The 12,283-nt window shown below is 25.3% G+C and overlaps 2 protein-coding genes and 1 long non-coding RNA gene across 3 annotated transcripts in view; all 3 read right to left on the reverse strand.

Annotated features, from left to right (window-relative positions):
* Positions 1-5,638: 5,638 nt before the first annotated feature.
* Positions 5,639-6,783, reverse strand: LOC105627591. Its single transcript, XR_001046538.1, has 2 exons — positions 6,742-6,783; positions 5,639-6,109 (listed from the first exon to the last, which is right to left on the reverse strand). It is a non-coding gene; the product is annotated as an uncharacterized LOC105627591 (long non-coding RNA).
* Positions 6,784-7,848: 1,065 nt separating this feature from the next.
* LOC105627661 lies at positions 7,849-8,397 on the reverse strand. The gene is made up of 2 exons (XM_012208939.1): positions 8,148-8,397; positions 7,849-8,024 (listed from the first exon to the last, which is right to left on the reverse strand). Exons 1-2 carry the CDS (start codon positions 8,395-8,397, stop codon positions 7,849-7,851), a joined length of 426 nt encoding a protein of 141 aa, XP_012064329.1.
* Positions 8,398-11,815: 3,418 nt separating this feature from the next.
* Positions 11,816-12,283, reverse strand: part of LOC105627590 — a 3,946-nt gene continuing 3,478 nt past the window's right edge. The window contains exon 5 of the mRNA XM_012208871.1: positions 11,816-12,280. Coding sequence (XP_012064261.1) covers positions 12,131-12,280 — 150 coding nt within the window. The 3' untranslated portion in view covers positions 11,816-12,130. The remainder of the gene's footprint in view (positions 12,281-12,283) is intronic.

Genomic DNA, 12,283 nt, shown 5'->3' on the forward strand with positions numbered 1-12,283 from the left:
CTATACTCTCTCTCTCTCTCTCTCTCTCTCTCTCTCTCTCTCTCTCTCTCTCTCTCTCTCTCTCTCTCTCTCTCTCTCTCTCTCTCTCTCTCTCTCTCTCTCTCTCTCTCTCTCTCTCTCTCTCTCTCTTGTTCTCTTGTCTCTCTATGCGTCTCTCGGACCTAAGTCCACAATATGCAAATTTGACCCCCGCTAAATTTGCTCGAACCAGCCAATCTTCGTTGTTCGGCAAACTGCGGCAACGGGTCGAGCGACACGGAGAGATTGCTGCCTTCGTTGCAGCCGGCTTCGTCAGGATCGACTTGGAATTTCGAGGACGCGCCACTGAATTAGGCGAATTCGATTAAATCGGATTCGTGTAAACAGCCACACCGTACGGTGGAAAGTTTGGCGCGGTTTGCTGTAGCTGCACGCGACGCGCGTAGAGCTATCGGGACTGGTTTCTCATGGGGAACTTCGAAGGTGCATGTGACTTTAACGTTTCTGGTTAGACTTTGCCTTAATATAAGCTTAATTAAGATTTTGATGCGTAAGTAAATATTGTTTAAATGCAACTGTCAATTAATAATCTTTGTATACCGTTTGTAATAGATAATTAGCTTAATTAAAGTTTGCTGTAAAATAAAGTATACTGAAAATTTAAATAATACATTTCTAATTATAAATGGAATTATTTAATTATAATATATTATATACACATTCCAGTAATAACATTTATTTAGAATATTTTCTGCATATTAAATTAAAAAATGTTATAAAGTCTTTTAAAAATATTATCATAATTTTTATTATGTGTGTAATACATTCCGGACTAATTTAAGTGATTTGATGTTCGGTGACTCACGATATTTTTACATTTATTATATTTGTAGTTCATAATAGTTACAAATATTATAAAGGTATTATAAAGAACGAAAAATCCAAGTTACTTGGTTGTGATCTTAATATAGGAAAATATACAGAAAAAGGTATTAAATTATCATTCTATTTAAAACAATAAAATAAATCTTCTCTGGAATAACATGGACATAAATTAATAATAAAATTTTTGTTTCTATTTTGCAAATTATTTGAAAAAATATGAGTAATTTAATTGGATTTAATGATAAATTAAGTTGTCTTGAGAGAAGATTATTAAATCAACATGTTATATTAAGACAGAAATTAATATCTCAGTTCTCGAAAAAAAATCAAGTAATTTATATTCAATTATATAACTACATAAAAACTGTATGGAGATGAGATAAGAGTAGACTAAAAAATACATTTGGAATAGGTAGATAAGACAGGATTAAATATTACTCTCTGCGTAGTCTCCTGAAAAAATGGCAGGATGTAACGAATGCACACAGCCGTTTCGAAGAAAGACGTAATTCATCAGAACAATGTGTAATGGGGAGCGTGAGATACAATCTTCCCGTTATCTTCTTAATTAGTTTCATTTGGTAATCTCTGTGAACTCCTACAACGTTTGACAAATGACATAAGAGGTTCTTCCTGTAGGGATCTTACATCTTGTGCCTATCCGATCATAATAGATAACATTTTTAATTAAGCAACGTTTCAACGAATATGCTTAACAGAAGAATATTTATCTTACTATAGGGATTGGTTACCAAGAGAAAAGTTGGTTAAGATTTTACCAAAAAACGACCTTCAGTAGACGGAACAAGTGATAAATCAATTTTTTAGACGCAACAAGAATATCCGTATGAGAATCAATATAGAATAATATTTTATATAATTAATTAATTATAATTATAATTAATTAATTACTTTAAATACGAAGCGCCACGATCTGAATGTTAAGATGTTGTTATATATATATATATATTCATAAATGAATTAATTACAGAATGATAATTGCGTGCCGATATGGTTGTCAGATTTTCAACGTAATCAATTTGAAATATTAATAATCCCTCCAAATTTCCCAAATTTAATTTTAAAAAGCTGTAATAAATTTATTACGAAAAATATTATCTTGGCCGAGAATCGAACTCGGATCTCTTGTATTCCGTGCGAGCGTCCTAAGTCTTTAGACTATTGAGACTGATAATGATAATATGATAACTAATTAATTTGATAATTCTTCAAATGTTAAGGCAGAAATATGTTTTGTGCAAATAATAATTTACAAAGATTTAGTGATTTCCTGTTTATGTAATAAAAAATAATTATAATTAATTACATAATATTAAAAGCTTTATTTTAAATTATTAAATATGTTACGTTACAATATAAAAAAAAAACTATGTTTGAAATTTTTTTAGATAATTGATAAAAATGTATACAATATTTTAAAATTTTTCTTTGCTACATTATTCTCCTTTGATTTTCTTTATCTTTTGAATTTCTTTCTGAGTTTTATTTGATATACTTTATGTACAAATTTGATGACACACGGTGAATTTTCAAATCCAAAAATTTGTGAAAATCTTAAATTAGAGGTATTCTGACACAGCAGATCATGTTGTTCATACTCTAATCAACCTGTTATAAAAATATAATGCTATTAAAATATTTCAAAAATACCATTTTTATTTCTAGCAAAAAGATAAAATATTTCCAAAATATTATTTCAATTTAAATGAGTAATAGTTATTCTTACTTAAATAAATTATTACACAGTTGTATTCTTAAGACATATATTATATTAAATTAAAAATTTTAACTAAGACAACGTCAACACTTTATTATATATGCCCTTATTTTTTCCCTTCTCAAAGTATATAAACTACAGATTGTACGTTTCACAAAATTTATACTCGTCATATCGCAAACTGATCAAAATCTTGGGCAGACTGATGGCAAATCGAAGAGTTGCAAAAAGATCGGGAGAGTTCTGTCCGTTGTTTGCGAGCAACATGCTCTGCCGAGCGCCGAGTAATGCCGCAGGTCCTCAAATATACATGGATAGACTTCGTATCGGATTTCCCTGGCGAGCAGGAAAAGCGGCTCCGTCGGCGGCACTTCTCCTCGCACAAATAAGAAGTTCCTTTGGCGACGCATCCCATACACATTTGTCCCTGAAGCTGCGATGTGAGCTTGGCAAAAGACGGACTTCAAGGCATCGCGCTCTCTAGCACATGTCTCTGGCGAATCCGCGCGCAGATATAGAAATCTTCTGAATTGTAAATTATACAGAAATCGCCGCGAGGAAACCGTAACTCTCGTATAAAATATTTAGCATGAAAATGGGAAATGTCGCGATTGAATGATTTAATTCCTTCGACACGCTCAATTTCGCATATAGAAAGTAATCTGGATTATGAGACGCTCGCCATAATCGTGTTTCCTATCTCCCTGCAAGAAAATTCAATAAATAAATTGTATCTTGGAACAATTCTTTAAATTCAACTTGCCATAAAATTTCAAAACTTTACATACCATATTAATCATTAGAATTACAAAGAAAATTATATTATTTATATACTTTAAATTTCAGAAAAGAAAAAATGAATATCAAAATTAAATCAAATCATAAAGAAAGCACATGCTAATATATTAGACATTGTTTTACTAAAAATTTAGTTTTAAATTTTATATTTGTTTAAATTTTATATTATAACAAAAAGTTAACATATAATAAACAACATTAAATAAGATTTAAAATATAATGTATTTGATTGCTGTATTGTACTTAGTGTGTTGTAAAATAATCTATTTAAGTTATCAGCTTTCAAAATAGTTTTTATATTATTTCTGAAACAATATTCCTAAGTACATACGTTTTTGTACATTAAAAAAAAATGTAATCTTTTCCTGACTAATATTTAAATTCTTATGTATAATTTAGTTTTTTATTTATGTTAACAATTAATTCTTTTTATTAATGTAAATTATATTTAATGAAAATAAGAAATATTAAGAAATATTATATTTATTGAAACAAATTATAAATTAATGATCAAAGATTATTCTTAATCGCATATTCTGCTTTAACATTTTAATTGTTTATAAAGTAATAGAATTTATTTTATAAAGCGTATAAAATTTTATTTTGAAAAAAATAAAAATAATGCAATGATATAAATGCATTAACTTTTGATTATTTCTAATTTTATGCAAGTAATAAAAATTCACATTTATTCACATTTATTTCACCTAAATAGTAAATTACTCCTTTTGTCAAAGATATTTTTCAATTGCTGACAAATTCAGCGTTTATGTATTTAAGTATCATTTTTTTCCAATTCCAGAAATTGATGAATTCTGTTGAGAGATACAGGAAATAAACTTAAATCATTAACTTTACAGGACTCTACAGAGATAAAGCGGGACGTTTAGCGGTCATCGATAATACCATCGCGGAGACGTCGTGTATCTCTTAACTCTATAGAAATGATTTGCCATCTTCTCGTCGGTCTTTTCCTTCAGCAATCCCGTGAATCTATCCTTTCTCAGATTTCTTTCCTTTCCTTGCACTCGCCTCGTCTCTGTCCGGTTGCCAAGTTCCTACGAGACTTCGGAAACCTTGCCGTTCACAAATCCCTTTCCTTGCCCCGACGGAGCAAGAAATGCAACTCTCCTTGGGGAATTAATTGCGCTGTAAAACGTAGATTCAAATCCGCGTTTCAAAGAAGAGAAGAGGCGAGACGGGAAAGAAAGATAGAGACACCGTTTTCCTTCTCTTCCATCGTCCGAAAGATTTTCCCAAGATGGTTCTCTCATCTCGGCTGCAATCAGTGTCGTAAATTGCTTGCAATCGGTCCTGCAATTAATTCCAGCTCATCCTCGAGGATTTATTATTCTCAATAATACCATAATATTCTTGGTGACCAGACAGTTTCTCGTTTTGGCTGCCGTGTTTTCGTTTCGTCAAAGACAATCTTTTATTTCTTTTTATATCTGGGATAAATTAAATGTTATTTTTGTTGGAAATTCTTTTTTTTTCATGGTATCGTTCGAAACTATGACAATCTAACGTCTGATATTGTAATAAATACGAAAAAGTGAAACAGAAAATATAGATCTATTATTTATCAATGAATTTTCTGAACTGGTACACACGATATAAGTTAAGTAAAAAAAGAACTTTATTCTTTTTACTTCAAGTTATTGTATCATGTGCAGTTCAAAGAATTCTTCGATAAAGAACAGGCCAAATATCGATCGAATTGATCAAATGTGATAGATAACTTACATCTAAAGGCGTAAACCATAAAATTTCTTTTCCTCTTTTACCTTAACTTTTTTTTTATCTTTCGAACGAGCGACCATCAATTGAAACTGTGATAACTTAAGTTTCTACTTAAATTAATATCTTTTAATATACATGTATACACACATAACTATTTTATTTATAATGATTTAGAAGACTCAGAAAATATTATGAATAACAATTACACTCTTTGTAAAATACTTATATCTTTATGTTGAGTCAAGAAATAATTTATTATTATATAGAATTTATCATTATCCTACAATTATTTTACCTTATCAATTACATTTATATTTTTGCATTTAGAAGTTAATAAAATAATGTTTTTGTTGTATATCTGAAATTGAAAAATGTTTGTACAGTTTCAAAATATATTTATTAGATTTTTAAGAATTTTTATTACATGTTTTATAATAAATTTATAATAATTGTCAGAAGGAACAAATTCTAATGAATTTTTCATATTTTTGAAAATTTCAGTAACACAATGTTAAATTTTTTAATCAAACGTTTAGACAATTGATAATCTGACATAATTTCATTATATGTTACATAAATTCATTTGTTTAATTACAATAATATTTATTCAAAACAATATGTACACATAATTATGGCATACGTTGTTGTGCAACTTTTAATACATGTAAACCTCTAATACAATACATTTTTTTTATTTTATTCATGGATAATTTTATCGGAAAATTAAATTAAATATAATATATAATTAAAATTATTATTTCATTTAAAATGAACAATGTGTGCACATTCATGGCATACATTTTTGAGCAAAAACCACTAATATCCGGTACACGTCTAATATCTGATTATTTTTTTGTTTACAGACAATTTGTGTTTCTGCATATTTATCCGCAAATTCTTTTTTAAATTCTTCTTTCTTGTCGCATGGCATATCTTCAATAAAATCAAGGAAGGACACAATAGAAGCTGCAAAAATTATATCAAATAATTAAATGATATAATCTAAGTTTAATATTAGAATTAAATTTAATTAATTAATTAAATGAAACTAAATAGATAAATAGTTTCAAATTGCATTATAATTAATAATTATAATAATAAAATGTATCAAAATTCACTACTCAAAATACTGTAGCAGAATACTTTTCAAAAAATTGAGTAAAAAAGTTATTTGTAAATTTTTATTTTAAGCAGTAATTTTTGAGATAATAATGATTTATGGTCTACTACAGATTATGCTTTTTTTAATAGCCACATGATGAGTCGCGTGTGCGGTGGTATTAATAAACGTTAACGAATACGTACTTCAGCGCGTTTACTAATGTTTACAGGTAATCTTCTAAACGTAATATATAATTAGCCATATAGTCCTTATTATCCTTATACTATATCTCAGAATTTCTATTGCTTAGAATAAAGTTTACAAATATTTTTTTTAATTAATCTTTCAAAATATAATATTTTCTCGATATAATATTTATAATTTTCTCGATATAAAATTTGAATCGCCAATTTTGAAACACAATTATAGTTATAATTAAAAATATAGATATATAAAAATTTAATTTTTATATATCTATCTGTTTAAAGAAAATTACAAAAAAATCTTTCCGGATTTTCGTCAAAATGGAATGTTTCCCGATGGCTGCAATGATTGACCGTAAATCCGATAGTTTCAAGTAATTCTTTTAATTCCTTGCGAGGATTGACTGACTTTTGAAATGGCCACGTGTGTTTATTTAAATCCTGAATAAATATAATATTTTATAAATAATAATAAGAAAATAATCAATAATACGTACTTAAAGATTTTAAGATAGTAATATATTTAAATAAAAAATTTAACTGTTATGTATTGTGTAAAGCGAGCATCATTTGTCAATTTTTCAAAGACTTTAAATATACTATGAGATGCTACAAAAAGTATAAGCATAGTTCCATTGGGTCGAAGCATGCGATAAATATTCTCAAATGTCTGTCTATTTAATAAAAAAGTTTTTTTAATTAATTTGTGAAGAATATTTATATCTAATAGCTTCGGATATTTAGTAGATTATTTATCAGTTTAAAATTAATCATTGATAAATTAATTTACAATTGAATATTTTACAGTATTGTTTTGATAATTAAGACTTTTATTAGCATGCATAAAATCAACACAAAACTAAAACTCATTAACATCAGTATTAAATTGATTATATTAATATCAATTATATTATATATATTAATATAAATTTAATAAAAATTAATATTAATATAAATTTAACATAACATACATATTACATCATAAGTCATAGAGCATAATTCGAAGCCAACATTTATAACTTATAAATCGATGATCTAACTAAAAATGTCAAATCTGTTAATTGTGTATCACATATATCAATCATTTTATAATTTATTTTATAACCTATCTTTATATTTACATTTATATTTATATTTACAATATCTATAAACTATAGAAAACTGTTAATGTAATTATTGAAAAAATGTTAAACAAATATTAAGATACTAATTTTAAAACATTATTTCATTTTATAATGTAAAGTTTGAAAAATATTATAATGATAATTATGTAAAAATAATCTTTTTTTTTTAATTACACGCACATTATAAACATCATTCTGTACATATTTATTAATCATCGCTTATTTATAAAAATTTTTGTAAAGAAAATAAAACTATTTTTGTTGATAAAATTTTTCTTACTTGATGTCATTGCACCAGTGTAAAGAATTGAATGAAAATATAAAATCAAATTCAGATATGTATTTTGTAGGCAAATTCTTAATTTGTATATCTAAAACATCATATTCGAGTTTTTTCGGTACACTGTATTTTTTATTCGCATAATCAATCATGTTTTTTGAAATATCTATACCTGTATGATATAAAATAATTTAATTAACTTTATATTATACAATTTTTAAATAATAAACTGTTATATGTAACAATTTATTTTAACATATTGTTACATGTTTTCTATAAATTATTATTTTCTTACCAATTACTACTGCATTTGGATCAAGAGCCGGCAAAATCATGTCTTTTGTTATATCTCCAGGTCCACAACCAATATCAAGGCATTTTCCAGATATACCTTTTAAATATTCCTCAAATTCATCAATCACATTAGATGCTTTTTCCCTTTGCAAGTTATTATTTAAAGTGTACTTGAATGGATTGGAAAAATTTAAAGTGTACTTGAATAAATCGTAAAAATGTTTGTTCGTATCACTATCATTGGTCGTCATTATTTTACAAGAATATGTTTAAAAAAATACTAGAAATATCTGTAACACAATCGAATATAATAATAAAAGAAAAGTAAGTTTTATAAATACATATGTATTACTTACATATTTATAAGACTTTTTATAAGACTTACTTTTCTTTTGTTATTATATTCTTTGTTATTATAATTTAATGCAAAGATATATCAAAACACATATATACACACACATATATATATATTTTATTTATATATATTTTATTTATATATTTTTAGATAAGATACTATATTTTAATAACATGTGCGTATAATTAATAAGAATCTTATTGGATTGTATATGTGAATATACAACCAATAGGAAATAAAGTCTATAATGGTCAAAGCTGGATTTTTGATGCTTAAAAAATTGCTAATAAATATATTAAATATATAAAATAAAATAATTTATTAATTGCTACGCAATTTAATTAGTGATATTATTATGATATTATTATGATAGTTTTATCGGTTAGCGTTTCAAAACTTTCATTGTTTCAAAAAATTCATTCAGTGCGCAGTTTGATAGAACTTGTGACTCGTAGTATCTAGAGTCATCTCGGCGCTACGACAAGCTCAGCGATATACAAATTTACATCAAATTATTAAACATTAAAGCATTAGTTTAAGCATTAAAGATCAAGAATCATCCGTTATAGGCTTTATTTTCTGCTGAACGTGAGCATAACTTCAGAAATAAATTTAGAATGTGAAAATTACGCAAAAAAATGTATATAAACATATATATTATCTGATTTTGTTTCCGAATATAAATGTTTTTGTGTTTCATTCTCTTTTATGTTTCATTACAAATTAAGTTAGCATAATTTTACACATATTCTTGTCTTTACTTAATTAAATTAGTTAATTAAACATCTTCACTTAAATATAGATACAATAACAAAGATAGATACACAAAACAGTTCTGTATTTCTTAAAACTAATATAATTACATAAACAAGGGTTGTGAGAAGTCGCGATAATTACAAATGTAATACGATTTATTCTCTTGATCAATAACGATGTCAAATTCGATACCTTTATAATTTGATATACTTACGTGTATATATATTTATATATACATGCGGAATATTTTGTCAATCATCAATTCATCGTTACTGACATCGCTGAGGATAGCTCGAATCAGAGAGAATCGAAACGTATAGTATATATAAATGTTAAATTTGACATCATTATTGGTTGAGAGAATAAATTGTATTGCGCTCGAATTATCGCGACTGACTTTTTATAATCCCTGTTTATAATCCCTGTACAATTATATTACCTTCACTTAAGTTGATACTAAACATCTAGATAGAAACCAGCTAAAAAAAATTCAACTTATAATAAAAATTAGTAAAATGAAAACATTTGTTACCCGGAAACAAAGTTAGATGTATCAAACGTTTGTATAAAGTTTTTGTGTTCTGAATACATTTCCGAAGTTGTGCTCATATATTATGAAACATTTTATACAATTAATAAAAGTTTAAGAATACTTTTGCTTATAGATTTATGAAGAAAAATATTTTCGACGTACAAGACAAAAATTAGATCAGTTGTATTAAATTCTTACACAACATTATTATATTTATACATATTTTAAGAATACTTTTGCTTTTAGATTTATGGAGAGAAATATTTTTTATATACAACAGAAATTAGATCACGTATTAGATTTGTACAAAATATTAAATTTTTATACAACATTATTACGTTCGTATATTTTAAATAAAATAATAAATTAAACATAGTAGATTACTGTTTAAAAAGAATTTTTTTATTATATTTATAATATTAAATATTTGTATAAAAAGGTGCATTTCTCTTATTTTCTTTACTGGTTAATTATAAGATTTATATGTATATACAACTTTTTAAATACACAACTTTATAAATATTTTCTAAAGATATTAAGATATATGTAAGAATTATTTAATCATTTGTATGTAATTGTAAAAAGGATGAAGATTAATCCAATATGAATAATCCATTGTGTACAGTAAAGAATCAGAAAATTATCGCGTGTATTGAGGATTAATATACATCACTTTTTTTCCCTGAAATATAAATGAATATCTAAAACAGTTGCTTTACATACATGTCATGATATGTAAATATCTATTCAGGAAAATAATAAAAATAAATTTTAAATAATTAAATTTTAAATAATTACAGATATTACGTTTTATTAATATCAATGTTTTGCTTGGAAAAGATAATATTAAACATTATTATATAATACAATTTTTTTATTTAAAATTAAAATTAATATCATGCCTTTCTAATTTAAATATGAAAATTTATAGATATAAATATAGCACTCTGTTTGAAAGAGAAAATAAAATCCGAATTTGTAATCAAACAGAAAATCATCGTATTAAAATACTTAACTTTATTAAATTTGTGCGAGACACATAATTTTTATTGAAAAGGGAGAAAAAAATCTAATGCAAAAATTTAAATAATAATAAGCAACTTCCTTTTATAACTTTTCTATATATTATTTCTTTTTATTAACTCTTACCTTTTTATATACTGTATAACGATTATATAATATTCATAAAAATTAATTGCAGCTACTGTGAAGCACACTTTCATGAACTTTTATATTTGAAGTAAATTAAATCTTGATTATTTTTCGAAAATTCTTGTTCTTCCGTGCTCTCTGTTTGTGGTGCCGTTGATGTTTGATATTGAATATGCGAAACGAAGTAAGATAAATACTAAGTATGCTAAATATCACATAAAAGTCACGTGGTATAAATATGGCCAAGAAATTCGTCATACATCTATTGTCATTATCATTATTTAGGGGAATGTTTATTTTTCCACTGAGATAAGACTATATTTTTTGAGATAGATCTATTTCCCAATATCCAATATAATCCAATCAGCGTAAAGCACTTATTTCTATTGAACGCAGATATTCGATAATACAACAAACAGATATTAAGATCAAATGCATGCGCAAATTTTATCTGAAGCTTCTTTTTTTATTCATTACTTACTTATATAATAATATATACTTCATTTCTTTTTAACATATCTTTTTAACATTTAAATACTCTAGTATCAATAAACTAATTGTTTGATAAAATAATTGTTTTTGAATTAAAAAAGTAAACTTTTAATTTGTACTAATGTATGTATAATATATACATATATTTTGCAGCTTTTCAATTAAATACGTTTTTTAGATTTATATAGAATATTTGTTTAAATAATTTTTTTACAAAAATTTTAGATCTATATTCGCAAATAATTGAAAAAATTATTTCGAAGTATCAGATTTATTATTATTTTTAGTTTTACAAATATGCAAATATTAAATTTTTATAAAATGAAGTTCTTGCAATACTTTATTAAATAATATTTAATTGAGATATACAGGCATATACGTGATTATTATATATAAGTAGTTTATTATTATATATAAGTAGTTTTACACTTTAAAATTTTAATTTTATGATATGGCAAATATTAATTTAGATATAAGATTCACATCTTATTCTAATAATTCCAGTCCAATTATTAATAATTTATTCCGCATTAAATTATTATCTCTTTACTAGTATTAATATTATGATATTAATACATATTCATTACTAGTTTACTATTAATATTGTGATGTTAATATATATCTGTGCGAAATCTATTTAAAAAATAATGTTACAATACATAATCTTATTTTGTAATGGTTTATTTTTATGCAATTGTTATACATTCTTTTGTGCATAAACTACTAATGCTTTACATCGGTCTAATACAAGTTCTTGATCATTATATATTGATTTATAATAAATCTTTCTTCTCATATATTCATATGAAAGTATGTTCTTGAATTCTTTCATCAAGTCATATGGCATGTC

This window comes from Atta cephalotes (genome assembly GCF_000143395.1).
Source record: "Atta cephalotes unplaced genomic scaffold scaffold00009, whole genome shotgun sequence".
NCBI lineage: Eukaryota > Metazoa > Arthropoda > Insecta > Hymenoptera > Formicidae > Atta > Atta cephalotes.

Coding starts and splice junctions, on each gene's coding strand:
- LOC105627661 (XM_012208939.1), bottom strand. CDS start 8,397: ATGACGACCAATGATAGTGATACGAACAAACATTTTTACGATTTATTC. Junction 8,025..8,147: donor TCCAAATGCAGTAGTAATTG/GTAAGAAAATAA, acceptor TATATCATACAG/GTATAGATATTTCAAAAAAC.